This window comes from Coregonus lavaretus (assembly GCF_964263955.1).
Source record: "Coregonus lavaretus genome assembly, chromosome: 22".
NCBI classification, from domain to species: Eukaryota; Metazoa; Chordata; class Actinopteri; order Salmoniformes; family Salmonidae; genus Coregonus; species Coregonus lavaretus.
The window spans coordinates 19,928,687-19,955,418 of record NC_140009.1 but is presented as its reverse complement, the minus strand read 5'-3'; the positions used below and the strand labels follow the sequence as shown (position 1 = coordinate 19,955,418).

Below are 26,732 nucleotides of genomic sequence, written 5' to 3'. Positions count from 1 at the left end.
ACTGTCCCATTACCCATCTGTGACCTTGAGGATGTATCCTGTATCACTGACTAATATATACTAATCAGGTCGAAGATGATAGTCTGCCTGTCAGGAGGGAGCCCTGGGCCGGAAGATGGACTGATTGACTGCAGTAGACCACATGCACCTTCATTTCCCTCTCAGCAGCCTTTATTACACTACTCTATTGCCTATTTATTACGTTGGTCTTGATTTCTTATTTCTTTCTCCTTTTTTCAGTATCCCACTCATGTTGTAGTTTTTTTCACATTATTACGGTATCTCTTCTTATCATGCCTCTGTGCCGCTCATCCCCCCCCCCCGCCTCCCAGGCCCTGCACAATAACTGGTGCCATCAGATCCGCTTCCTACCTGAGTTAAACGCTGTCGCCACCTGCTGTGCCTCTGACCAAACTTCCATGGTGCTCACCACTGTGCCCCACTCTCAGAAGGCTAAAATCCAGTATGTTCCCCCTGCCCTGCCATGTACACATAGTGGTCCAGGAACTCTCTATTTTACCTTATTCCACTCACACATCTCTGTATCTCCATAGACCGTACAGAGGAACAGGGCCCATATTCACAAAGTGTTTTTGAGTGCTGATCTAGGACCAGGTGCCCTTTAAAAGTCCTACTTTAAGACACTGAATAATTGCCCTGATTGTTACAGTAGCATTTTGTCCATTTTCACTAAAGTACTAAATGTTTAGATAGTACGTTTAGGAATACAATTAGTTTCCAAAAGTGACTGTATGCTTTCTCCTCCATCACAGCAACTCATGCTTTCAGCTGAGGAAAGGAATCCTCTGCTTTGACTACTCTCCCGAGTTTAACATTCTGGGTAAGAGATTGATTAGGATGAATCCTCTTTCACAAAAGTGTAATAATAAGGCAATTTGCAATTGGGTGATGTTCGTGCAAAAATATCAGCAGTTTTCTTTCACCTCCTGCACATTTTTACCATCATATCTTTACTTTGTGTGTGTAAATAAATTAATAACAAAGTTAAAAGAAGGGTTGTGTTTTGAATGTAAATGAATCCCTGTCATAGTGACTGGAGGCTTTGACCGCATTGTGAGGATCTGGAACCCGTACGTGAACAACTGTGCCACCTCTCAGATGAAGGGCCACTCCACAGCCATCACACACATCGTGGTCAACAGCAGCGACAACAAGATCATTAGCATCTCCAAGGACAAGGTCTGTCTGGGGACAAACCTGATCTACGGTCTCTGGTTACTCAGTGATCAGAATTACTTGAAATCATGTTATGAGAAATGTGATGAGCAAGAACTGCCATGCATGAATGGAAGAGAATCACTTTGCTTGATTTCACGCATATGATCACACAATATATGCTTTCTTTCCTGTCTCTCTCTCTCTCTCTCGCTCTGTCTCTCTCTGTGTCTCTCTCTTTGTCTCTCTCTCTCTCTGTGTGTCTCTCTCTCTGTGTCTCTCTCTGTGTCTCTCTCTCTCTCTCTCTCTCTCTCTCTCTCTCTCTCTGTGTCTCTCGTCTCAGAATGTGCGTGTGTGGGACCTGCAGGACTGTGCCTGTCTCCAGAACATCCACTCCAGGAATGTGACCATGAGTCGCTTCCCAATCTCCAGTTTCCACTACAACAGAGACACCAACACCCTGGTGCTGGCCACCTTCCTGGTAGGCTCCCCATCTTGTTCATTCACATACTGTAGGACACATAAAAGGGGACTGATTGAGTAATCAAGGCCCTAGGGAGATTAGCGGTGGCTAAGTGGTCTGCTAATGGGCATCGAGGAAGCCATGCAAATGCAATTTATCATCTCACACAAACATGTGAAAACTACTCTTGCATCAACAGCTATGTTTTTTTTGCCTATTATAACGGCAATCTTTGTGTGCAGATAGGGGTTCTACATGGAGTGGTGGATGATGTGGATACACTTCACAAGCTACAGACATCACATGAGCAGCCCCTGTGTACAGCTCTCTATAACACCAACTTCAAACAGGTGTGTTGTTGGGTATACTCTAAAACACCAGGTGGATGGATGAAAGAATGAATGAACGAACAAACGCCTCGTTCAACACAAGGTGAGGAAAAAGAAAGAAAACAAACATTCTGTCCCATTTGAACCTCAATATGCCTTCCTTCCTTCCCTCTGTCCCAGGTAGTGAGTGGCTGTCATAACGGCGTGGTGAGCGTGTGGGAAATCCTGACGGGGGAGAAGATCATGCAGTTCCAGACGTCCCCGGAGAAGGCGGTGGAGGTGACGGCCATGACATTCGACGGGCCCAAGCGCCGCCTCATCACGGGGTCCAAGGACGGCACCCTGCGCCTGTGGAACTTCAACAACGGAGCGCTGCTAGCTACACTCCCCATACTGAATGATAACGAGGTAGAAGTTACCCCTAACTACAGATCAGGGATCAGTATATAGCCTACCTTCATTCAGCCTTATCCAATAGGGGGATAAGAAACTCTGACCCTGATCTTTTTCCAGGTGACGGGGGTAATCTACATCAACCAAAGGATATATGTGTCCGGCTGGAGCAAAAGGGTCATGTGGTACTTGTGAGTACACCTCCCATCGAAACCCCATTTGTCATTAAAGTCTGCAGGGTTAAATACTGAGCAATGTGACATCATCATACACAGCGGAACGACTTCATGCTTGACGATGTTGTAATGCTGAGTGTACCTTTAAGGCTCCTTTGATGGAGAGTGTGTTTTTTTTAATTATTTTTTTATTTTTTTGGGGGGGGATGGATCAGCTTAATATTGCAGATAGATTGTATCTTCTATCAATGTAATTGTCTGCATCACTTCCAATCCCCCATGTTTTTTATATATATACTCCCCTTTATTACTTTTCAACCCCGCCATCCTTTCCCTACTTGGAGTTAATTAGTGAACAACAATGCCCAGGCCTCTACTTCCGGTCTATACTTACTATCTACACCTTATGGACACAGTTAATTTTACAATAATTATATTATATATATATATATTTTTTTTGCTCCTGAACTACTACATGGGAGAAGTATATTGTCACGATAATTTATATCTCTGATTAATCAAACTTAATGCTCTGAATAATTCCCAGAGGGTGTAAATTCTCTGGTTTAATCATGAATTAAACAAAGGTCCGCAACCAGCAAGAATGATCTGTATTTTTAATCATGGAGAGCTCTGGCGCCAAAAAATACATACACAGCCTTTATACCCCCTGACACACAAAGGCACTTTGCTCCGCCCACCTTTAAACAGCTTCTCAGTCCCCTTCACCCTTGTCACGCTCTGGCTCCGGGACTTTGTATTTTGAGCCAGGGTGTGTTCGTTTTGGTTTTGTGTTTCCCTTATTTGGTCAAATGACTCCCAATCGGAGGTAACGAGTGTCAGCTGTCGGCTCGTTATCTCTGATTGGGAGCCATATTTAAACTGTCTGTGTTCACCTTGTGTTGGTGGGATTTTGTTCGTGTGGTTTCGTGTTGTACCATTAGACGTCACGTTTTCGTTGTTTATTGTTTTGTTCGTGTGAACGTTTAAATAAATAGTAATATGTTCGCTCGCAACGCTGCGCCTTGGTCCTTTTTAGATGACGACTATGACAGAAAATCCCACCAAGACCAGACCAAGCAGCGTGTCCAAGGGCCATCGCCAAATGATCTCCGTGGCAGCTTCGACTGGGTCAAGCCCATTGAGGAGTTGAGTGAGGAGGGTTGGAGACAGAGGAGCGAGAGGTGGGAGAGAATGTTGGAGGCCTGGAGAGACCCCCAGAAATTTTTTAGGGGGGGGCTCACGACGTCGGGGCAGCAGGAGGCCGCTATGGAGCGGTCCAGCGGGGTTGCAGAAGAGGCCGCCAGGTTACGGGGGCCACTGGTAGAAGAGGGGATGGTAGGTGTAGAGGCACGGCGAGAGGTACTGGCGGGTGTTGCCAGTCCGGTCCGGCCCGTTCCAGATCCCGGTGTAGAGCCAGTGGTGTGTGTCCCCAGTACGGTCCGGTCTATTCCTGCTCCCCGCACCAAACCTACGGTGTGCGTCGACAGCCCAGCCCGGCCCGTTCCTGCGCTCCGCACCGAGTCTGTGGTGCGCGTCGCCAGCCCAGCCCGGCCCGTTCCTGCGCTCCGCACCGAGTCTGAGGTGCGCTTCGCCAGCCCAGCCCGGCTTCTTCCTGCTCCACGCACAAAGCCCACGGTGTGCGTCGCCAGCCCGACCCGGCCTGTTCCTGCTACTCGCACCAAACCAGGGGTGCGAGTCGCCAGCCTGGTTCAACCCGTTCCTGCTACTCGCACCAAGCCAGGGGTGCGAGTCGTCAGCCTGGTCCAGCCCGTTCCTGCTACTCGCACCAAACCAGGGATGCGAGTCGTCGGCCTGGTCCAGCCCGTTCCTGCTACTCGCACCAAGCCAAGGGGGCGAGTCGTCAGCCTGGTCTGGCCTGTTCCTGCTACTCGCACCAAGCCAAGGGTGTGAGTCGTCAGCCCGGTCCAGCCCATTCCTGCTACTCGCACCAAGCCAGGGATGCGAGTCGTCAGCCTGGTGAGGTCCGTTCCGGCTCCACGCACCAAGCCTAGGGTGCGTATCGTCAGCCAGGTCCGGTCCGTTCCTGCCTCACGCGCTAAGCCAGGGATGCGCGTCGTCAGTCCTGATCCAGCCAGCTGGGTCAGATCGGATCGGGGCCATTATGCGGGGATTGAAGTAGGGTGGTGGTCAAGCCCGGAGCCGGAGCCGCCTCCGAGGAGCAACACCCACCCAGCCCTCCCCTATTTTGGGGTTTTGAGGCGCGGTCGCAGTCCGCGCCTTTAGGGGGGGGTACTGTCACGCTCTGGCTCCGGGACTTTGTATTTTGAGCCAGGGTGTGTTCGTTTTGGTTTTGTGTTTCCCTTATTTGGTCAAATGACTCCCAATCGGAGGTAACGAGTGTCAGCTGTCGGCTCGTTATCTCTGATTGGGAGCCATATTTAAACTGTCTGTGTTCACCTTGTGTTGGTGGGATTTTGTTCGTGTGGTTTCATGTTGTACCATAGACGTCACGTTTTCGTTGTTTTGTTCGTGTGTACGTTTAAATAATAAATATGTTCGCTCGTAACGCTGCGCCTTGGTCCTCTCTCATCGACGAACGTGACAACCCTGGAATGCTTTCTCAGCAGTTTCTAACTCCTCCCCCTCTGTTAGTGGGTTGACACTACATTATAACTCTAACACCATTCACACATGTATACTGTATTTGGGGTGAAATCCTTTAGTAATTATTCTTAAAATACAAATTAATCTATCAATCCACCCCTTTGACTAAATGTTTTCACATTCAGGATAAATGTATTTACAAGCATGATTAATCTCAGAGATTATGTCAGAACTAATAAACATTTCATCCAATTGCGGTCTTTCAGGGTCAAAATCCTCGTCATCCACCAAGCCTGGAGGATCGTTTTTCACATTCCCCTGGTCAGAGTCCGGAGTCGGTCCATCTCTCATCATTGTTGAGATACTGCATTTCACCAACGCCTTACTCACCAATCCTCGGACACAGGGAACAAGACAACAACCACATAATACAAGAATACCCATACAAACACTGACCGCCCCTAAGATGGTGGCTGCTATGGTTTTCAAACATTTCATCTGACCATATGACATTCTCCCAATCCTCTTCTGGATCATCCAAATGCACTCTAGCAAACTTCAGACGGGCCTGGACATGTACTGGCTTAAGCAGGGGGACACGTCTGGCACTGCAGGATTTGAGTCCCTGGCGGCGTAGTGTGTTACTGATGGTAGGCTTCTGGGATTTTTGCTCACCGTTCTTGTGATCATTTTGACCCCACGGGGTGAGATCTTGCGTGGAGCCCCAGATCGAGGGAAATTATCAGTGGTCTTGTATGTCTTCCATTTCCTAATAATTGCTCCCAAAGTTGATTTCTTCAAACCAAGCTGCTTACCTATTGCAGATTCAGTATTCCCAGCCTGGTGTAGGTCTACAATTTTGTTTCTGGTGTCCTTTGACAGCTCTTTGGTCTTGGCCATAGTGGAGTTTGGAGTCTGTTTTAGGTTGTGGACAGGTGTCTTTTATACTGATAACAAGTTCAAACAGGTGCCATTAATACAGGTAACGAGTGGAGGACAGAGGAGCCTCTTAAAGAAGAAGTTACAGGTCTGTGAGAGCCAGAAATCTTGCTTGTTTGTAGGTGACCAAATACTTATTTTCCACCATAATTTGCAAATAAATTCATTAAAAATCCTACAATGTGATTTTCTGGATTTTTTTCCCTCAATTTGTCTGTCATAGTTGACGTGTACCTATGATGAAAATTACAGGCCTCTCTCATCTTTTTAAGTGGGAGAACTTGCACAATTGGTGGCTGACTAAATACTTTTTTCCCCCACTGTATAATTAATCCACTTCACAATTTTGTTTATTGTCACCCACCAAAAGAACGTGGTAGTAAACCCTTCCTCTAATTATTTCATACCCCCCTTGGTATCCCAATCGCATCCATCTAAATAGGGCTATTCTCCTTCTTGTTAAAACTCCTCCTACGTCTGTTTAACCCTTTCCTTGGTTCCTGGTGACTAGTTCTAACTAGCTGAATCAGTAGAACCAGGGCGCACGTATCCAACCACCCTTTTGGTATTCTCTGCCTTATACTGCCTTTACTGGCACACGCCCACCACACATTGGTTACAGGGGCTGTAAGGTTCAGAATTCTCTCCTGTGCTTCTGAACTCAAGTCAATCACATTACTACTATCTCCAATTGATAATTGGTGATGTCTTTGTTTCTCTTTACCCCCCATCTGGATGTTCAGTCCCGCCCGGTCTCATATTCCCGTCCCCAAGTGTGTTTAAACACTTGAGTCTAGGAACAATCCGCCGTGGGGGCCGAACACGAATATAATGGGATTTTATAATCCCAAGTTGCTTATTGACATGTACCCCACCCATTGGCTACGTCCCTAACCCTTATTTTGAATCCGACAGTCTGCCCTTCTCTGACTCCCATTTTGTAGGCCACTCGTCCTTGACGGTCAGTATATCGGGTCGCTTCTCTTCTCTTTTACTTCTTAACAATGGTAAGGGCATAGCGTAATTGGTGGTGGATCTTGACATATCAAGACCATTGCCGGACTATGATGCAGCTCAAGTTACCCCTATTCCCAAAAACCGCCAACCCTCTCCTGTCCTCAGTCTTTCTGCTTGGTATCACCCCATACTCACACCCTGAGAACACACTACAGTGATGATAGGTCGGGGTAGGAGATCTTCGTTAACAGAGGTGATCCCCAGACCCTATTGGTCTAGTTCTTCTCTCTAACTCTGCGTGTGTTCAGTGGTGCTTGTATGTGTTCTTACCTTTTTGCAGTGGGTAACGTGGACCCAGGTTGCTCTTTCTGCTATTCTAAAGGCAGTGACCAATATAACCTGATAGGGCCTTTCCCAACAGGCCTGCTTCCAGTCTTTCTTCTTTAGGGACTGGATGCTCACCAGTCACTTGGTTAGATAGAGTGGGTCACCTTCTCCTTTAGTTCACCTGTGGGGCACAAAACCTCTGACATACCGCTCACATCATTATTCTCTTTCTAGACTGTATCTAAAAAAATATGTTTAAAAAAAAAAGTATTTTGTCCTCTCCTTCGTATATTATTTAACCCTACCACGAGCCTCTTCCCCCCTCTTGACACATGGTTCTGCTCATGTGTCAATATTACCACCTACCTAAACAATCACCTAGGTAATATTGGTAATTTATCATCCAATTGCCATCCCTTATTTATTTTTGAGATTTTTGAGACTATCCAATTGCTCCTCCCCCTTCCTGTGTCTTTTATGGCGGCTAAATTCGACTTTCATTCAGTTCAGAATCAATAGTAATCCAATCAATCCATCTCTTATCTTGAAAAAACACTCATGTTTAGTTCAAACTCTGTTCTACCCCGGCTCTCCCGGGCTTGACCTGAAGACTGATGGTTGGACATGACAGGTCCATACTTAAATCTTTCAAACCTAACACAAACCCCCCTTCATGCTGTAATCAATCAAGAAGATAGCAAAGGAGAGACAGGTTTTAGCCTGAACTCTGCTCAACCCTGGTGCCGCTCCCTTCACAATGTTTGAAGAGAGACAAAAGACAACCATGGATTGAAGTAAGAGCAAGCACTTCGACCCTAGGTCACCTGTCTTCTGCCTAGCAACAAATAATTAAAAAAACTCAATGTTCGTGATTAACCCAGTTATATCTAATAGCCCACTAAAAAAACTCCCTCATCACCATCTTTAAATCACAACCAATGTCATATATCCCTCTTTACTCTCTACCATTTGGGTAAAATCCCTGTTATATGTAGGAAAAGCTAAGACTGTTTGGGAAGTGAGCAACTTTTTTCTCTTCATAAATTGTTCTTCCTCAGAGTTCCAAATGATTTTACCATGGGCTGCCATTGCCTTCCCATAGATAAGATCACTTGATTTACCAGTATGCAGTACATAATGGAGCACCCAAGCTTTACAGCAGTCTATCATTCCCAAAAAGCTCATCATTCTTCATCTATTTCTGGACAGCTAGTCCCTATCTTAAATTATCCTATCCAGCTTCCTATGATTACTATCTTCCTGATCTTATTACTAAATCAATGATCTAGGCAATAGCTGTTTCGCATTAGATTGTGCCTTCCTCTGATTACTGCAGCTCATTGCTTTAATTTAGTTTCAAATACCAACTTGTTGTTTATTAAAGCATAATAAAAATGAAATGTAAATGACAACATTTGATAATATCTCAACTTACTTCTAACCCATAAAAGTAATCCAAGATTAGTACATTATAATCTTCTTCACACTTTTCACAGCACTATAAATTACCCTCAATTTGATAAAATAAACCATCCCAAAGTCATCCTCTCATGCCCCCAGAACCACCAGTGTGGATGACCAATCAACACCAGAAAGTCAAAACAGAGCCCAGAGGCCATTGAAATCACCCAACAAACCGTTCTATCCCACAGCATAGTAAACACCACCTATGAACTGTTGAAAATCCCCTAAATTCAACATAACAACCCTTTATAAACATCATGCTAGGTGTGTTGTTTTTTATTTGAAAAACCCAATTGAAAAACAACAATCAAAGATAGCCAGGCCCCACTTAATTTGGTAGCTCCCTTTTACGACCTAAATACTGCCTAACTTCACTACTGCTCCCCCTATCCCTTGGCAACATTCCAATGAGATAGGCTAATCTCTTTCTCCTGGTTATACATTTTGTCAACCTTCAATTACCATCAGTAATCTAAAGATGGTAAGTACACACAAAACATGATACAGATATCCCCAGTCCTAACTCATCAATAATCGTTTGTATTAATCTAATTCCTCATAACTAATCTCACAATGATTATTGAACCCCTAAATCTGCTCCATGTGATCTCATCTCAAATGATCCATTATCAATTATTTTACCAACACCATAGGAAAATCTGTCTCCCCTTCTATTGTTCCTTTCGCCCCTGTAAATGTAATATTTAATTCATTAGCCAATACAATCACATACTCCGTGTAAGTAAGACATTATATTTTATCCCAGGCATCCCCTTAACATAATGCTATAGGAGACTTCCATCAATCCTGGAAGACACTATATAATACCACGTTTCATTGAGTTCACTACACCTTCTAATATAACCCTATAACCCATTTCTATTAATTTAATCATTGCAACCTGTTGCATTGATGTTTTTAAAATATAAACCTATTGTTTAATAACTTCATACTTATAACCAATGTTTATTCAATCCATCATCCTAATAGTAAAAACGATATCCCATTGTTCACGTAACGAAACCAAGTTATCGTTTTAGAATTCACCACTTATTTTCATACACCATTGGTGTTACCCAACCTATACAATAAAGTAATAACCATTAGAATCTATCAAAGCACTGCCTTCCAGTCAAGTATTTAGACCTCTACTTGAAATCTTACAGCTCAATCTAACTCGCTGGACTGTCTCAATTTTTTCCCCGCTAACCAGAGCCATAAATTATTCTCCTTTGTCCTCAACTCAATTTTCACAGCTCTATCGCCATTTCAGTTCGCTATTCAATTTCTTTAACTGTTCTCTCTGATTCGGCCCTAATTAATAAAACAAATACTTGATATCGTTGATAAGCATACATTTAATGATATTCCTATCATTTAAACTATGTACTGTCTCTCATCCCCGAGCCGACCAGGCGAAAAATCTGACGATGTGCCCCCGAGCAAGGCACCCAACCCCAATTGCTCCTGCAAGTCGCTCTGGACAAGAGCGTCTGCTAAATGACCAAATATTCTCTACTTTCTCACCCATGACGTACGTCTACGTTTGGGTGAGAAAGTTCATACGTATATATCGTTAGAAATGTATAGGTACCTCTCAAATAATCGCTTCGTGGTGTTTTTAGCCAATTCTTAATCGACACAAATCACTTCTTCAAACATTTTACCCGTGGAACCAAAAAATAGACTGTCATTTCCCGGACATTGCCCTTTCCTTTAGCTCTGCAGTCGCGATGGTTATGACCTGTTTTGTTACAGAATTTACACAGGGCCTTACACTCTCCAGCAAAATTCTCTAGACTTTCCTGACTCTCCAAAAGCCATACTCTTGCTGTGTCTAGCCCCTCCCCTCGCTGTTTCTTCAAATCCGTTCCACAGTTTAGCCTCTAATTTCTCCACATCGAGATGCCCAATAAATCCATACCTCTTCTCCCAAATGGATCCATAAAACATATTTCTTCGATCTCTTCCTAACATATATATTTCATCCCCCGTTAATTCTCGGACCTCTTTATGTCACGCCCTGGCTCTGGGGACTCTTAAATGTTGAGCCAGGGTGTGGATTTTCTATGTTTAGTTTTCTATGTTTTTTGTTCTAGATCGTTTAGTTCTATGTTGGCCAGGGTGGTTCCCAATCAGAGGCAGCTGTAGCTCGTTGTCTCTGATTGGGGCGAATACTTAGGCAGCCTGTTGGCACCAGTTAGTTTGTCGGATCTTGATCCGTAAAGGTTTGGTGTGTGTAACCTCAGGACTTCACGTATCGTTTCGTTTTGTTGTTTTGTTCGTGTGTTGTGTATCAATAAAGATGTACGCTTATCACGCTGCGCCTTGGTTCCACGAGTCATCAGTCAACGTTCGTGACAGAAGATCCCACCTAAAGAGGACCAAGCAGCGTGTCCAGGAACAGACAGCCTAGACTTGGGAGGAGATCCTGGACGGGAAGGGATCCTGGACTTGGGAAGAGATTCAGGCCGGAATGGATCGCCGTCCTTGGGAGGAGACTGTGGAGGCGTGCTACAGAGAGGAGCAGCGGCAACGCAGAGGGTACCGGCCGAGGAGGAAGCCCGAGAGACAGCCCCAATATTTTTTTTTGTGGGGGCTAAAAGGGTGGTTGGCGGAGCCTAGAGTTAGAGCAGAGCCAACTCCCCGTACTCAGGCTAGGAAGCGTGAGACTGGGCAGGCTCCGTGTTATGCGGAGCCACGTACTGTGCCGCGAGTGTTCCGGCACAGTCCTGTACGTTCGGTGCTAGCACCACGCACGTGTCGTGCTAAGATGGGCATGCAGCCAGGACGGGGTGTGCCGGCTCAATGCTCGTGGCCTCCAGTACGCCTCCTCGGTCCCGTATATCCTGCGCCAGTGCCACGTGCTGTAGCGCCAGTATGAGTGCACAGCCCTGTACGTCCTGTGCTGATGCCTCACACATATTGTGTGGAAATAGGCATTCAGCCAGGACGGGTTGTGTCAGCTCTCCGCTCCAGACCTCCAGTCCGCCTCCACAGTCCGGCCCGGCCCGTTCCGGCTCCCCGCACCAAGCCAGTGGTGCGTGTTCCCAGTCCAGCCCGGCCTGTTCCTTCTCCCCGCACCAAGCCAGTGGTGCGTGTTCCCAGTCCAGCCCGGCCTGTTCCTGCTCCCCGCACCAAGCCAGTGGTGCGTGTTCCCAGTCCAGCCCGGCCTGTTCCTGTCCCTCGCACCAAGCCAGTGGTGCGCGTCGCCAGTCCGGCCCGGCCCGTTCCGGCTCCCTGCACCAAGCCAGTGGTGCGTGTTCCCAGTCCAGCCCGGCCTGTTCCTGCTCCCCGCACCAAGCCAGTGGTGCGCGTCACCAGCCCGGTCCGGCCTGTTCCTGACCCTCGCACCAAGCCAGTGGTGCGCGTCGCCAGCCCGGCTCGGCCTGTTCCTGTCCCTCGCACCAAGCCAGTGGTGCGCGTCGCCAGCCCGGTCCGGCCTGTTCCTGTCCCTCGCACCAAGGCAGTGGTGCACGTCGCCAGCCCGGTCCGGCCTGTTCCTGTCCCTCGCACCAAGCCAGTGGTGCGCGTCGTCAGCCCGGTCCGGCCCGTTCCTGCTCCCCGCACCAAGCCAGTGGTGCGCGTCGCCAGCCCGGTCCGGCCTGTTCCTGTCCCTCGCACCAAGCCAGTGGTGCGCGTCGTCAGCCCGGTCCGGCCCGTTCCTGCTCCCCGCACCAAGCCAGTGGTGCGCGTCGTCAGCCCGGTCCGGCCCGTTCCTGCTCCCCGCACCAAGCCAGTGGTGCGTGTGTCCAGTCCGGCACGGCCCGTGCCTGTTCCGGCACTGGTCAGCTGCTCCACTCCGGAGTCAGAGCAATCCGCTCCACCGGGGTCCGGTCCAACTCCAGTCAGCGGATCCACTCCGGAGCCAGAGCAATCCGCTCCACCGGTGTCCAGTCCAGCTCCGGCCAGCGGCTCCAGTCCGGAGCCGGTAAGGTCTGGTCCACCGTCGTCGGGTCTAGCTCCAGTCAGCGGGACCAGACCAGGGGCGCAACGGGGAGGTGGAGAAAAGGTGGTGGTCACGCCCGGAGCCGGATCCGCCTCCGAGGCGGAATGCCCACCCGGCCCCTACCCTCTTGTGTTTGTGTGGCGAGGTCGCAGTCCGCGCCTTTGGGGTGGGGGGTACTGTCACGCCCTGGCTCTGGGGACCTCTTAAATGTTGAGCCAGGGTGTGGACTTTCTATGTGTGATTTTCTATGTTTCGTTTTCTATGTTTTTTGTTCTAGATCGTTTAGTTCTATGTTGGCCAGGGTGGTTCCCAATCAGAGGCAGCTGTAGCTCGTTGTCTCTGATTGGGGACCATACTTAGGCAGCCTGTTGGCACCAGTTAGTTTGTGGGATCTTGATCCGTAAAGGTTTGGTGTGTGTAACCTCAGGACTTCACGTATCGTTTCGTTTTGTTGTTTTGTTCGTGTGTTGTGTATCAATAAAGATGTACGCTTATCACGCTGCGCCTTGGTTCCACGAGTCATCAGTCAACGTTCGTGACACTTTAGAATATTTATTTCCCATGGTGGAAAAATAAGAAATCCCCCCCGTTTAGTAATAATTCAATCCAGAATTATTTTCCTGGGACTTATTATTTGGTGCGACTCTTGAGCCAATGTTTATGATCTGTTTTTGTAATTAACCATTTAAATTATCCAACCCGTAACCCAGAGTTTTTTTAAAACACCAGTTTCATGAAACGGATGAGACAACCATTTTTTTTCTCACGCGACCTATTTTAGTCCCTTCCTTGAAACAATTATCACGTATTTCGATGGATCATTAGGTATCTATCTTACATGATGATTATTATCTCCCTTCCTGTTTATATTGTAAACACTGTACCCCGTACAATCTCAATATTAACTCGTTTATTTTGGTGATGGCCATTCACCTTGAGTCATTTCAGACCCCCTTCCTCCCTTTTAATTATCTTATGAGATTTTGGTAACTATTCTCTGCCCTCCACAAGAATTACTATTCTCATACAAGTTCAAATAATTACACCAAAATCCATGAATAAAAATTACTGACCTTCTCCTTGCAGTTCGGATTTAAATGCTTTTTCAATCTCGTTAACGTCTTTATCGTTCATAAGATTCATCACCGGCCTGTTTATAACCTTAACGTTGAAGGCCAGGTCTATTCTATACGGATGCTATCATCCGCCCGTGCACGGTTTTCGGTGTCCTCAGAACGATAAAGACGTATTTTGAGATCCGGCTCGAAGGACCATTTGTCACGAGAATTTCTATCTCTAATTAATCAAACTTAATGCTCTGAATAATTCCCAGAGGGTGTAAATTCTCTGGTTTAATCATGAATTAAACAAAGGTCCGCAACCAGCAAGAATGATCTGTATTTTTAATCATGGAGAGCTCTGGCGCCAAAAAATACATACACAGCCTTTATACCCCCTGACACACAAAGGCACTTTGCTCCGCCCACCTTTAAACAGCTTCTCAGTCCCCTTCACCCTGGAATGCTTTCTCAGCAGTTTCTAACTCCTCCCCCTCTGTTAGTGGGTTGACACTACATTATAACTAACACCGTTCACACATTTATACTGTATTTGGGGTGAAATCCTTTAGTCATTAAAATACAAATGAATCTATCATATATTCCCCCCCCCCATTCTTTTTTCCACGCTACTTCATCTCGAATTGTTGAATGAGTTTCCTGTATACAATAGATATTATATTGTAAATATTGTTCTTCTATTGTTATTATCAGCTAAGCCATTACAATTATAACTGGCTATACTTATTTCACCATACACCATAATGAGATACAAGTTTCAAGTCTATTTATCATTATATATGTTTGTAAATTTACCAATAAAAAATACCGTAATGATTGAGTGTCCATATAGCTGTACCGTGATATTTGCATTGCTACGGAGTAACCCTTCAATTGTTCTCCACTAATTCCCCCGCTAAAGCCCCTCCCCATCCCAAGTTGAGCCGTCATGCCAGTGATCAGCATCCCACCCACGTCCCTCCGGATCCCTAAGGCCCCGAGAGGCCAGGACCCATCCATCGAAAACAGCACACAGTGCCACCCACAAAACAGAAGCAGATTAACCGCCAAAAGCATTTCCAATGCTTTCACCTCTATATATATCTATCTATATAACTATTTAAAAAAAAATATGCATATCCTATTTTCCATCATTATCAATTAATATGCGTAATTATGTCGGCAGTTCACGCGTAGGATTCTAACATATAACCCGGATTGCCATTGTATTACATTTAATTCATTGACAAGCAATTATTATCCTAGCAAATAATTCCCGTGGTCCATCCCATACCCCCCCCCCAACATCCCCACCCCCCCCCCACAACAGATGCCAGACAAGCACACACGCACATACTGGAACGAATTGCAAAAATCTCTGAAGCTGGAGACTCTTATCTCCCTCACTAACTTTAAGCATCAGTTGTCAGAGCACCTTACCGATCACTGCACCTGTACACAGCCCATCTGAAATTAGCCCACCCAACTACCTCATCCCTATATTGTTATTTATTTTGCTCTTTTGCACCCCAGTATCTCTATTTGCACATAATCTCTTGCATCTAGCATTCCAGTGTTAATACTAATTGTAATTATTTTGCACTATAGCCTATTTATTGCTTTACCTCCATAACTTGCTACATTTGCACACACTGTATATATATTTTCTGTTGTATTTTTGGACTTTATGTTTTTTACCCCATATGTAACTCTGTGTTGTTGTTTTTATCGCACTGCTATGCTTTATCTTGGCCAGGTCGCAGTTGTAAATGAGAACTTGTTCTCAACTGGCTTACCTGGTTAAATAAAGGTTAAATAAAAATAAATAAATAAAAAATACTCACATACTCCAACACACTCAACCCCCCTCCTCCACAATCCACCATTAAATCAGATACTCAACGGCTGTTATATCCCAGAGCCCAACTCGAGAAATAACCTGATTTACGAGTGCACATACAGTTAAAGCTGATTGAGAAAGCATGCAGATTGAGCAGAAATTGAGAGTGTGGTTGTTGCTGTGGCTGCCAGGGATGTGAAGGAGGATATGGAGATGGAGTACCGTATCTGGAACCAGTACCATGCCGAGGATATCTACTCCATGCACGCCCACGGCAACAAGATGCTTGTGACCGCCTCCTACAGCGGCGACATCATCGTATGGAACATCGACTCGGGGCGGGCCTTCTGCCGCTTCAACGCCTGCGAGAGTCCGCGACCACTGCTGCCCAATCGGGTGAGGGGATAGAGTGATCATACTTACTTTTTGACCAATCCCCTAGAACAGGGGGTTTCAAACTGGGGTCTGTGGCCCCCTAGGGTATGCGTAGGTACTGCAGGGGGTCAGAGTTTTTTATTTTATTTATTTTATGTATTTATTATTATTGTTATTATTAATTTTTTGGAAAAAAAAATATTTTATGAATATTGCTAGCAACAACAGAATACCATCGTGGATATCATTTTTATGTCTGCGTCCAGTATGAAGGAAGTTATAGGTAGTTTCACGAGCCAATGCTAACTAGAGTTAGCGCAATTAATTAAAATCTACAGGAACAGTTAGCATGCCAAAATCTCGAATTATCGTTTTAATATGGAGGAAATTACAGTCATTGAAACTAATTACAGGTTTTTTTCTGTATAGGAAATTCTTAGGCGGACAGTTTAAATGGTAATTTTCAGTGTTAACTTAAAAAACGACCAAAACCAGATAGAAAGCATGCAGAAAAGATATTGAACTATATATATTTTTTAATAATACCATCTTTGAGAACTAATAATGCACAGAATTGCAGGAAATTAGCTTTAAAACTGCAAAACTGTCTCTCAGCTCTATGCCAAACTGAGTAGAATTGCTGGATGTTAGATTCAAAACTGCTAAATGCTCTCTCAGCTCAAAGATGATACTTTTTTTAATTGTAGAAAATGAGCTTTACAACAACAACATTTTCTCAGCTGCCAAGATACCTTTCTAGCTAATAGGTTATGTTAGAGTTTACACTTCCTCTTCCAATGAAGTGTGTGGAGGTCAAAATAATGAAACTGTCTAGTACCAAATCTATTCATTTTTAAATGTTGATTACTTCTACTTGCCATTATCATTCACCTGATAAGACAAGATGCAAGTTTATTTATTTTTTGCTAACATATGATGGGGGTCCCTGGGTCTGCAGTTTGCCTGGGCGGGGGTCTCTGGGCAAGAAAAGTTTGAAAAACCCTATGCTAGAAGGCTAAATAATCTTATGTTTTTGTTGCCCAATCCTGCCTTCCAGGTGATTGACAGGTCAGCCTTTGACAGATTTGAGGCGTCAGAGTCTAAGGGCTCGTTTGATGAGAACGAGTGGACAGATTCATCAGAGGACAGAGGGGAGGCCACAGTCTCCCAGTCCAGCCAGGGGGTCTCAGTGGGGCCCGGTGCACCCCCACCTTGTCCCCCCTCTCCTCAGGAGGACAAGGACAGCTCTTGCAACAGCACCCCTGAGATGATCCAGGTGAGACATTCTGACCCATATCCGCTGACCAGGGTTAGGGTGAATTCAGGAAGTGAATTGAAAATAAATCGCCTTGTGTTTTTAATGGATGTTTCATTTGCCTGAATTGAAAACTGAATTGACCCCAAGCCTGCTTCTAACCCTCCCATTGGCTTCTCTCTTAGTTGATATTTGACCTTGTTTGACCCCACCAGGAGGAGGAGTCAGGCGCTGAGAAAGAAAATGAGAAAACTCATCAGAAGAAGTCGCCAAAGCAGCGGCGCAAGAGCGGCAAACCTCAGCCGATCAGTGCAGTTGAGTTAGAGAAACCCAGACTGGCTGTGGAGAAGGTACGGGCTAATGGGCCAGTCAGTGAGAGTCAGTGTGGATGCAGAATTGGACACCCTCAGACACTGAGCAATATTCCCATGACATCAGAGCAGATCAGGTCACAATGATGTAAATTTACAAGTACCAACAAAGTTGTTGAACACACACAAATCGCCTCCTTCACTCCCTCCCTCCCTCAGGCTCTTTTCCTGGGAACCAGGGAGCGGAGCCCTGATACAGCCATCCTGCTGACCAGTGCAGCTGATGGCTACGTGTACGCCTGGTCCATCCACCACCTGGGGGGGCTGCTGGGCAAGTTCCGGGCGGTCCACTCCGAGGGCACGGCCATCAGCACCATGTCCACTGATCTGCAGGACCAGATGCTGCTCACTGGGGACAGCACCGGCTACATCATGGTGGGTCGGAAGAATCATAGAGAATTAGTAGCGCGGACGTCCCCATTTGTCTGTTCTAGTAATTTAAACTATGTTCAGAATGTTATGATATATGAGAATGATATGGTTGTTTAGCTGCAAGCAGACGCTTATTCGAAGCAACTTACAGTTAACACTTTGTATCCCCCTCCCCAGCTGTGGGACATAGAGAGGTACTGCTTCTGTATGCAAGGGGAGCGGGAGGGGTTGGCCCCGCTGGAAAAGGCAGTTCATCTGCCCAGCCTCATCCCCAGGTACTGTAAGATGACTGGGCCTCGCAGGATGAAGGTGGAGAAGAGGACAGAGGTGCAGCATAGAGATAAAACATACTAGAGTAACACATGTCATAAACCTTTCTAGCATTCTAATTCTAATTTGGTGGGTGAGAGTAGGAGGAGATAGATGGTTACAAAATCAGAGTCATGTTCTGTATGGCACACCGTAGTGAAATGTTTTGCAACAGAATACCGATATCAGTAGCACATCCTCCATTTTAAAACATTTTCTCTGCTTCGTGCCTACCGGACACGACCCTGTTCAGACAAATATTACATGTCGATTTCAGTGGGTTTCTGGGAAATACATTTCTAAAATACATAGCAACAAATCCGTTGTTGCTTTCTCATTGACTAATTAATTACACTGAGTGTACAAAACATTAAGAGCACCTTCCTAATATTGAGTTGCACCCTCCTCTTTTGCCTTCAGAACAGTCTTAATTCATCGGGGTATGGACTCAACAAGGTGTCAAAAGCGTTCCACAGGGATGCTGGCCCATGTTGACTCCAATGCTTCCCATAGTTGTGTCAAGTTGGCTGGATGTCCTTTGGGTGGTGGACCATTCTTGATACACATGGGAAACTGTTGAGCGTGAAAACCCAGCAGCGTTGCAGTTCTTGACACAAACCGGTTCACATGGCACCTACTACCATACCCCATTCAAAGGCACTTAAATCTTTTGTCTTGCCCAATCACCCTCTGAATGGCACACATACACAATCCATGTCTCAATTGTCTCAAGGCTTAAAAATCATTCTTTAACCTGTCTCCTCCCCTTCATCTACTCTGATTGAAGTGTATTTAATAAGTGACCATAGCTTTCACCTGGATAATCTATGTAATGGAAAGAGCAGGTGTTCATAATGTTTTATACACTCAGTGTACATGGATATATTATTTTCACCACATATTATCCAATTAATACCAATCAAAGAGGATTGTAGAGTTTATAACCCTGTCTCATTCGTTCATTAATTCTTCACGGTTTCCACTTGTCCAGGTGGTGGATGGCTGGAGCGTCTCCCTCACCCCTCCGCCCCTCCTCAGCTCCTGGCGGGGTCACCTGAAGGGCATCGTCAGTCTGGAGTATGTGGAACGTTTCCGCCTCATTGTCACCGCCAGCCTGGACTGTAACGTGCGACTGTGGACCATCGCTGGCAGCTACATAGGTGTGGTGCTCTCATATGGGCCTGTTGTTGCAGTCTTATTTTTACATTTACATTTTAGCAGACACTCTTATCCAGAGCGACTTACAGAAGCAATTAACGTTAAGTGCCTTGATCAAGGAGACAGTTTTTTCACTTAGTCGGCTCGGGGATTCGACTCGGCAACCTTTCGGTTACTGTCCCAACGCTAGTGTACCTGCCCTGTGTGCTCGTGTTTCAAAAGCACCTAGATGAAAATTTTATCATTTCAAATCAAATCAAATTTTAGTCGACACATGCTTTGGAAACAACAGGTGTGGAGTAACAGTGAAATGCTTTTAGGACACCGTGGGGGTCTCTCTAGCAGTGGGGATCTCGCTATCAGTCTTTTTTTGTGAACAATTGTTTTTTATTTAATCATATCTGTACAGTCAAAAAGAATCACAAGACAATGTTTGAACTATCAGTCATAATAGAGGATAGATACACACGGCTGGTTGGAGATTAGGGTAGAGGGTAATGTCACTTAGTGTCATGCTAACTAGAAGTGTTTCCTTCAGGCACGTTTGGCCAGGCCCAGTGGCGTGTGGGAGACCCCCATGCCTTCCCCTGGGAACTGCCAGTGGACCTGAGGAGGGTCGGCTCTTGCCAGACCCTCAAAGTGCTCAACCAGGGAACACAACCCCACTGGAAGTGAGTCTCGAACCCCAAAGGGCAAAGTGCAACCTGGGAGTTTTTGGTCTCACTGTGACTCCTCTATTGTGAGTGCATTGCTGAGCCATTGGTTTTGACTTCAAAACATGTCCTACTATACAGTAAGCCTACATGCTTTCCTATTCCTTGTATTGTGTGTTGGGGCTCTATGGTTTTATGTTTTGTGCAATTTCTAATGCTGCACACATTGCCCACCTGTGACTATAAAGATTTACTGAACTGAGCCCAAAAAACTAAACAGCTGTGCCAAGCGTATCCTGGAGACCCTGACCCAGCAGAAGCTCCGGCACACAGCCATGGCCAGCGCTGCCTCTGACGTGCAGGAGATGATGCCAGCTGACCCACGCATTGCACAGTACAGCAACGACCAGATCGAGGAGACCTGGCAGCACTGGCAAGAGAAGGGCAAACAGGTGAGCAGCAGGAGGATGACAACGGGGTACTGGAGAGTGGGGATACATAGGTGCTCCATCTATAAGGCCAGCCAAATCACATTGAATTGTTAGTTCCACAATCTTACTTTCAAATATGTGTGGTTATATTGATCCAATTAATCAAATTTGATTTGACCGTTATATAGCACTGTAAACAGTTGGGTTTAGGTGTGAGAGAGCATTACTTACTAGGTTAATGTCAAGTTATTTTCCTATATGTTATATTTCCCCTGCAGACGAGTGCCATCCTGGGGCTTGCCTACAAGCAGAAAGTGAGACACCACCTGCCCTCCTGTCCCCCGGACCTGCAGGTGTCCTTTAGCAGCCGAGAGCAGGTGAGTGCTTCTAATTTTTACCATGACCATTTCCTTGATCCTCTGCATGAGAGTATTAGGGTTGGGGTAAATTCAACAAATTAATTCTTATTCAATTACCTCCCAGCTAGCACATAACGTTCTGAGAACCATATGTTTCTTAGAGCTTGGTGAGCATGTGGTTATCCTATGGTTATTTTGCATACAACCTTCCCACAACATTCTGGGAATGGTGCAGGATACCCAGCAAGCACATAACGTTCTGAGAACCATATATTTCTTAGGTGGGAATTTTGGTACGTCAAAACAAATACAATTTTATTTGTCACATACGCCGAATTCAACAGGTGTAGACTTTACCGTGAAATGCTTACTTACGAGCCCTTTCCCAACAATGCAGAGTTAAAAAGTACTTTTTTGTTGTTGTGAAAAAAGTAACACAATAAAATAACAATAACGAGACTATATACAAGGAGTACCGGTACCGAGTCAATATGCAGGGGTATGAGGTAATAGAATAAATGCAATGCCATCAAACACATGGAAACCATGTGTTTGATACCATTCTGCTGTAACCATTACCACTAGCCCATCCTCCCCAATTAAGATGCCACCAACCTCCTGTGACACGTAGGTAGGGGTAAAAGTGACTAGGCAATCAGGTTAGATAATAAACAGAGTAGCAGCAGCATATGTGACAGAGTGTGTGAGTGTGTGTGGCGTCAATATGCGTGGGTGGGTGTGTGTGTGTGTTGGAGTGTCAGTGTAGTATGTGTGGGTAGAGTCCAATGAGTGTGCATAGAGCCGGTGCAAAAGAGTCAGTGCAAATAAAAAGGGGTCAATGCAAATAGTCAGGGTAGCCATTTGATTAACTGTTCAGCAGTCTTATGGCTTGGGGGTAGAAGCTGTTCAGGAGCCTTTTGGTCCCAGACTTGGTGCTCCAGTACTGCTTGCTTCAGCAGAACGTTTCCTACAGGTTTCCTCGTGGTTCTATTTAAAGTAATGTACTCAAATTGTTCTGAGAACGTTAAGAAGCAATGTTTTTCTGTGGTAATTTCAGTACTTCAGCATAACATTTTCTGCAGGTTTCCTCGTGGTTCTATTTAAAGTCATGTTCTCAGAACATAAAGAAAACGAAGAACATAAAGAATGTTCTAAGAATGTTATTTAAAAACATATACATTCCATTCTCAGCGTCAACAAAACTCTCTATCCTCTATCTTCTTAATTAAGTGTGTTCAGGTGTGTTTGCTGCGCCCGCTAATTGGCCACACCTGATCTTAAAGAGTGCTTATTTCCTTTGAAATGGGGTCTGTTTGAGTAGATTAAAATGAACTGCTTGTATGAATTTTTAAAACATGGCATGCTAGCTCCATCCTGGTGGCGCAGTGGACTAATTCCAGGTACAGTGGGGGAAAAAAGTATTTAGTCAGCCACCAATTGTGCAAGTTCTCCCACTTAAAAAGATGAGAGAGGCCTGTAATTTTAATCATAGGTACACGTCAACTATGACAGACAAATTGAGGATTTTTTATGAATTTATTTGCAAATTATTTACATTTACATTTTAGTCATTTAGCAGACGCTCTTATCCAGAGCGACTTACAGTTAGTGAATACATATATATATATATATATATATATATATATATTTTTTTATACTGGCCCCCCGTGGGAATTGAACCCACAACCCTGCTGTTGCAAACACCATGCTCTATCAACTGAGCTACATCCCTGCCGGCCATTCCCTCCCCTACCCTGGACGACGCTGGGCCAATTGTGCGCCGCCCATGAGTCTCCCGGTCGCGGCCGGCTGCGACAGAGCCTGGATTCGAACCAGGCTCTGGTCACCTACAAACAAGCAAGATTTCTGGCTCTCACAGACCTGTAACTTCTTCTTTAAGGGGCTCCTCTGTCCTCCACTCTTACCTGTATTAATGGCACCTGTTTGAACTTGTTATCAGTATAAAAGACACCTGTCCACAACCTAAAACAGACTCCAAACTCCACTATGGCCAAGACCAAAGAGCTGTCAAAGGACACCAGAAACAAAATTGTAGACCTACACCAGGCTGGGAATACTGAATCTGCAATAGGTAAGCAGCTTGGTTTGAAGAAATCAACTTTGGGAGCAATTATTAGGAAATGGAAGACATACAAGACCACTGATAATTTCCCTCGATCTGGGGCTCCACGCAAGATCTCACCCCGTGGGGTCAAAATGATTACAAGAACGGTGAGCAAAAATCCCAGAAGCCTACCATCAGTAACACACTACGCCGCCAGGGACTCAAATCCTGCAGTGCCAGACGTGTTCCCCTGCTTAAGCCAGTACATGTCCAGGCCCGTCTGAAGTTTGCTAGAGTGCATTTGGATGATCCAGAAGAGGATTGGGAGAATGTCATATGGTCAGATGAAACCACAGATGAAACTTTTTGGTAAAAACTCAACTCGTCGTGTTTGGAGGACAAAGAATGCTGAGTTGCATCCAAAGAACACCATACCTACTGTGAAGCATGGGGGTGGAAACATCATGCTTTGGAGCTGTTTTTCTGCAAAGGGACCAGGACGACTGATCCGTGTAAAGGAAAGAATGAATGGGGCCATGTATCGTGAGATTTTGAGTGAAAACCTCCTTCCATCAGCAAGGGCATTGAAGATGAAACGTGGCTGGGTCTTTCAGCATGACAATGATCCCAAACACACCGCCCGGGCAACGAAGGAGTGGCTTCGTAAGAAGCATTTCAAGGTCCTGGAGTGGCCTAGCCAGTCTCCAGATCTCAACCCCATAGAAAATCTTTGGAGGGAGTTGAAAGTCCGTGTTGCCCAGCGACAGCCCCAAAACATCACTGCTCTAGAGGAGATCTGCATGGAGGAATGGGCCAAAATACCAGCAACAGTGTGTGAAAACCTTGTGAAGACTTACAGAAAACATTTGACCTGTGTCATTGCCAACAAAGGGTATATAACAAAGTATTGAGAAACTTTTGTTATTGACCAAATACTTATTTTCCACCATAATTTGCTAATAAATTCATTAAAAATCCTACAATGTGATTTTCTGGATATTTTTTTCTCATTTTGTCTGTCATAGTTGACGTGTACATATGAGGAAAATTACAGGCCTCTCTCATCTTTTTAAGTGGGAGAACTAGCAGTGTTATTAAAAGTCGTATTGAAACATTCAGTGAAAGTTTTAAGTTATTCAAAAACCTTCAAATAACTTACAATTTCCGTTCTCAGAATGTTAATAAAACCTCCCAGGAAAACGTTCAGGGAACCATAGTAAAATGTTCTCAGACCTCCCTGCAACCTACAAATTAATGTTCCCAGAACAGGGAACATCTGTACTTCCATTCTCAGAATGTTTTTAAAAAACGTTCCGTTTTATCGGTCAGGAAACGTATGGCTTCGTTCCCTGAACCAATCAAATCAAATCACATTTTATTGGTCACATACACTTGTTTAGCAGATGTTATTGTGGGTGTAGCGAAATGCTTGTGCTTCTGGCTAACAATTTCACAACATATACCCAATACACACAAATCTAAGTAAGGAATGAATGAAGAATATATACACTACCGTTCAAAAGTTTGGGGTCACTTAGAAATGTCCTTGCTTTCGAAAGAAAAGCAATTTTTTGTCCATTAAAATAACATCAAATTGATCAGAAATACAGTGTAGACATTGTTAATGTTGTAAATGGCTATTGTAGCTGGAAACGGCTGATTTTTTATGGAATATCTACATAGGCGTACAGAGGTCCATTATCAGCAACCATCAGTCTTGTGTTCCAATGGCACGTTGTGTTTGCTAATCCAAGTTTATCATTTTAAAAGGCTAATTGATCATTAGAAAACTATTTTGCAATTATGTTAGCACAGCTGAAAACTGTTGTGCTGATTAAAGAAGCAATCAAACTGGCCTTCTTGAGACTAGTTGAGTATCTGGAGCATCAGCAATTGTGGGTTCGATTACCGGCTGAAAATGGCCAGAAACAAATAACTTTCTTCTGAAACTCATCAGTCCATTCTTGTTCTGAGAAATGAAGGCTATTCTATGCGAGAAATTGCCAAGAAACTGAAGATCTCGTACAACGCTGTGTACTACTCCCTTCACAGAACAGCACAAACAGGCTCTAACCAGAATAGAAAGAGGAGTGGGAGGCCCCAGTGCACAACTGAGCAAGAGGACAAATACATTAGTGTCTAGTTTGAGAAACAGGTGCCTCACAGGTCCTCAACTGGCAGCTTCATTAAATAGTACCCGCAAAACACAAGTCTCAACGTCAACAGTGAAGAGGCGACACCGGGATGCTGACCTTCTAGGCAGAGTTGCAAAGAAAAAGCCATGCCTCAGACTGCCCATCTTAATATTTTCTTTTTATTGGCCAGTCTGAGATATTGCTTTTTCTTTGCATCCAAAAATGTGCGTTCCCACAACTTTCAAGGAGCCAAATGTGCTAGCTGGTCTCTCCCTGTAAATTCCATTTAATTACATTAAAATTCCAAGTCAGTCTTTGAATTCAGAGATAATTAAATTCCTCTCAATTCCAATGTTAGGTCAATTCCAATAATTAAATTCCCAATTCAATATTATCCCCAACAATTCCACAAATTCCAATTTGAATTCAATTCCCTCCGGCTTTCAGGCTGATCATGTCACTGTTCAGACTGCCTAGCTGGAAATATATAAATACATGTTGAAATTATTTAAAACTTGCAGTAAATGTTTTTATACTAAGTGCATTAATTCCAATTACTGGGAAATTTACAAATATTGAATTCCAATTAAATTCCAAAGATTCAATGTTTTTACAATTCCAATTCAAGCAGTCTAATTCAATTTAAATTCCATAACTTGAAGATTGTTGAAATTTGAATTCAACATGAATTCTCCACTTCATGAGTGAATTCAACAATTGAATTGAAATGTCGAATTAAACTGGAATTGACCCCAACCCTGGAGGATTTACCTAAAAATGACACACACACAGCAATACTCAATGCTTGTCATAGATGTAAAGACTCACAGGAGACAAAAGTACAAATGCTGTGTGTATTCAGCTCCTACTCTAACATTCTTCATTGTCCATTGCAGCTACGGGTGTACAAGTCGATGCCCTACACATCCCTGCTGCCCATCATCCAGCCTCCGGTGCCTGAGCTACTGAAGGAGCAGCAGCAGAAGACCCAGGACGGGGCTGACATGCTGGGCAAGCAGAAGAGGAACAACAAGCGTGGCGCTCATGTACGCTTCAGCTCGGCCAAAGGGGCACGCAGGAAGTCTATTGCTCCCAAGCAGCAGACCAGGGGAGGCAGCAGCATCACCTAGGGAACTGAGTAGCTGCGATTGTGGCGGTGTCCATTGGTTTTACCTGTTCTTTTTCCCTGTTTCTGGATGACTTGTTGTTTCAATATACAATTTGTGTAATTAATTACTGTCATGTTATTATTCAATTGTTTTAATTGGCACCACAGTTTCATTGAGTGTCTGCCACACACACAGTGGTGACAACTGAGAGCCCTAAGTCCACTCGAAGGTCATCTCCAGTGCCATCCTCTGTATGACCTCATTAACACAAGACACTGACCCCTGCAGATGCACACATACACATGGCATTGTTGGGAAGGGCCAATAAGTAAGCATTTCACTGTTAGTCTACACCTGTTGTTTACGAAGCATGTGACAAATACAATTTGATTTGGCACACATACGCACACACACACCTGATGAGAGGAAGGTTTATCAATAGAAATACCATTTGGCTTTGGATGAAGTAGAGATATCTTTAAAACCTCTTTGCTGATATCG

General features: G+C 44.8%; 1 protein-coding gene across 1 annotated transcript in view; it reads left to right on the top strand.

The window, feature by feature from the left end:
- The window catches only part of LOC311149874 (WD repeat-containing protein on Y chromosome-like), a gene marked incomplete at both ends in the record, with an annotated part of 33,333 nt that extends 7,081 nt beyond the window's left edge, over positions 1 to 26,252 (top strand). The window contains 17 exons of the mRNA XM_084187114.1: positions 333 to 463; positions 774 to 841; positions 1,052 to 1,200; positions 1,520 to 1,657; positions 1,882 to 1,989; positions 2,149 to 2,376; positions 2,482 to 2,552; positions 15,831 to 16,035; positions 17,072 to 17,290; positions 17,485 to 17,619; positions 17,800 to 18,015; positions 18,190 to 18,339; positions 19,313 to 19,481; positions 20,018 to 20,150; positions 20,413 to 20,584; positions 20,842 to 20,940; positions 26,019 to 26,252. Of these exons, the coding sequence (XP_084043240.1) occupies positions 333 to 463; positions 774 to 841; positions 1,052 to 1,200; positions 1,520 to 1,657; positions 1,882 to 1,989; positions 2,149 to 2,376; positions 2,482 to 2,552; positions 15,831 to 16,035; positions 17,072 to 17,290; positions 17,485 to 17,619; positions 17,800 to 18,015; positions 18,190 to 18,339; positions 19,313 to 19,481; positions 20,018 to 20,150; positions 20,413 to 20,584; positions 20,842 to 20,940; positions 26,019 to 26,252 (2,625 nt within the window). The remainder of the gene's footprint in view (positions 1 to 332; positions 464 to 773; positions 842 to 1,051; positions 1,201 to 1,519; positions 1,658 to 1,881; positions 1,990 to 2,148; positions 2,377 to 2,481; positions 2,553 to 15,830; positions 16,036 to 17,071; positions 17,291 to 17,484; positions 17,620 to 17,799; positions 18,016 to 18,189; positions 18,340 to 19,312; positions 19,482 to 20,017; positions 20,151 to 20,412; positions 20,585 to 20,841; positions 20,941 to 26,018) is intronic.
- Positions 26,253 to 26,732: the final 480 nt, after the last annotated feature.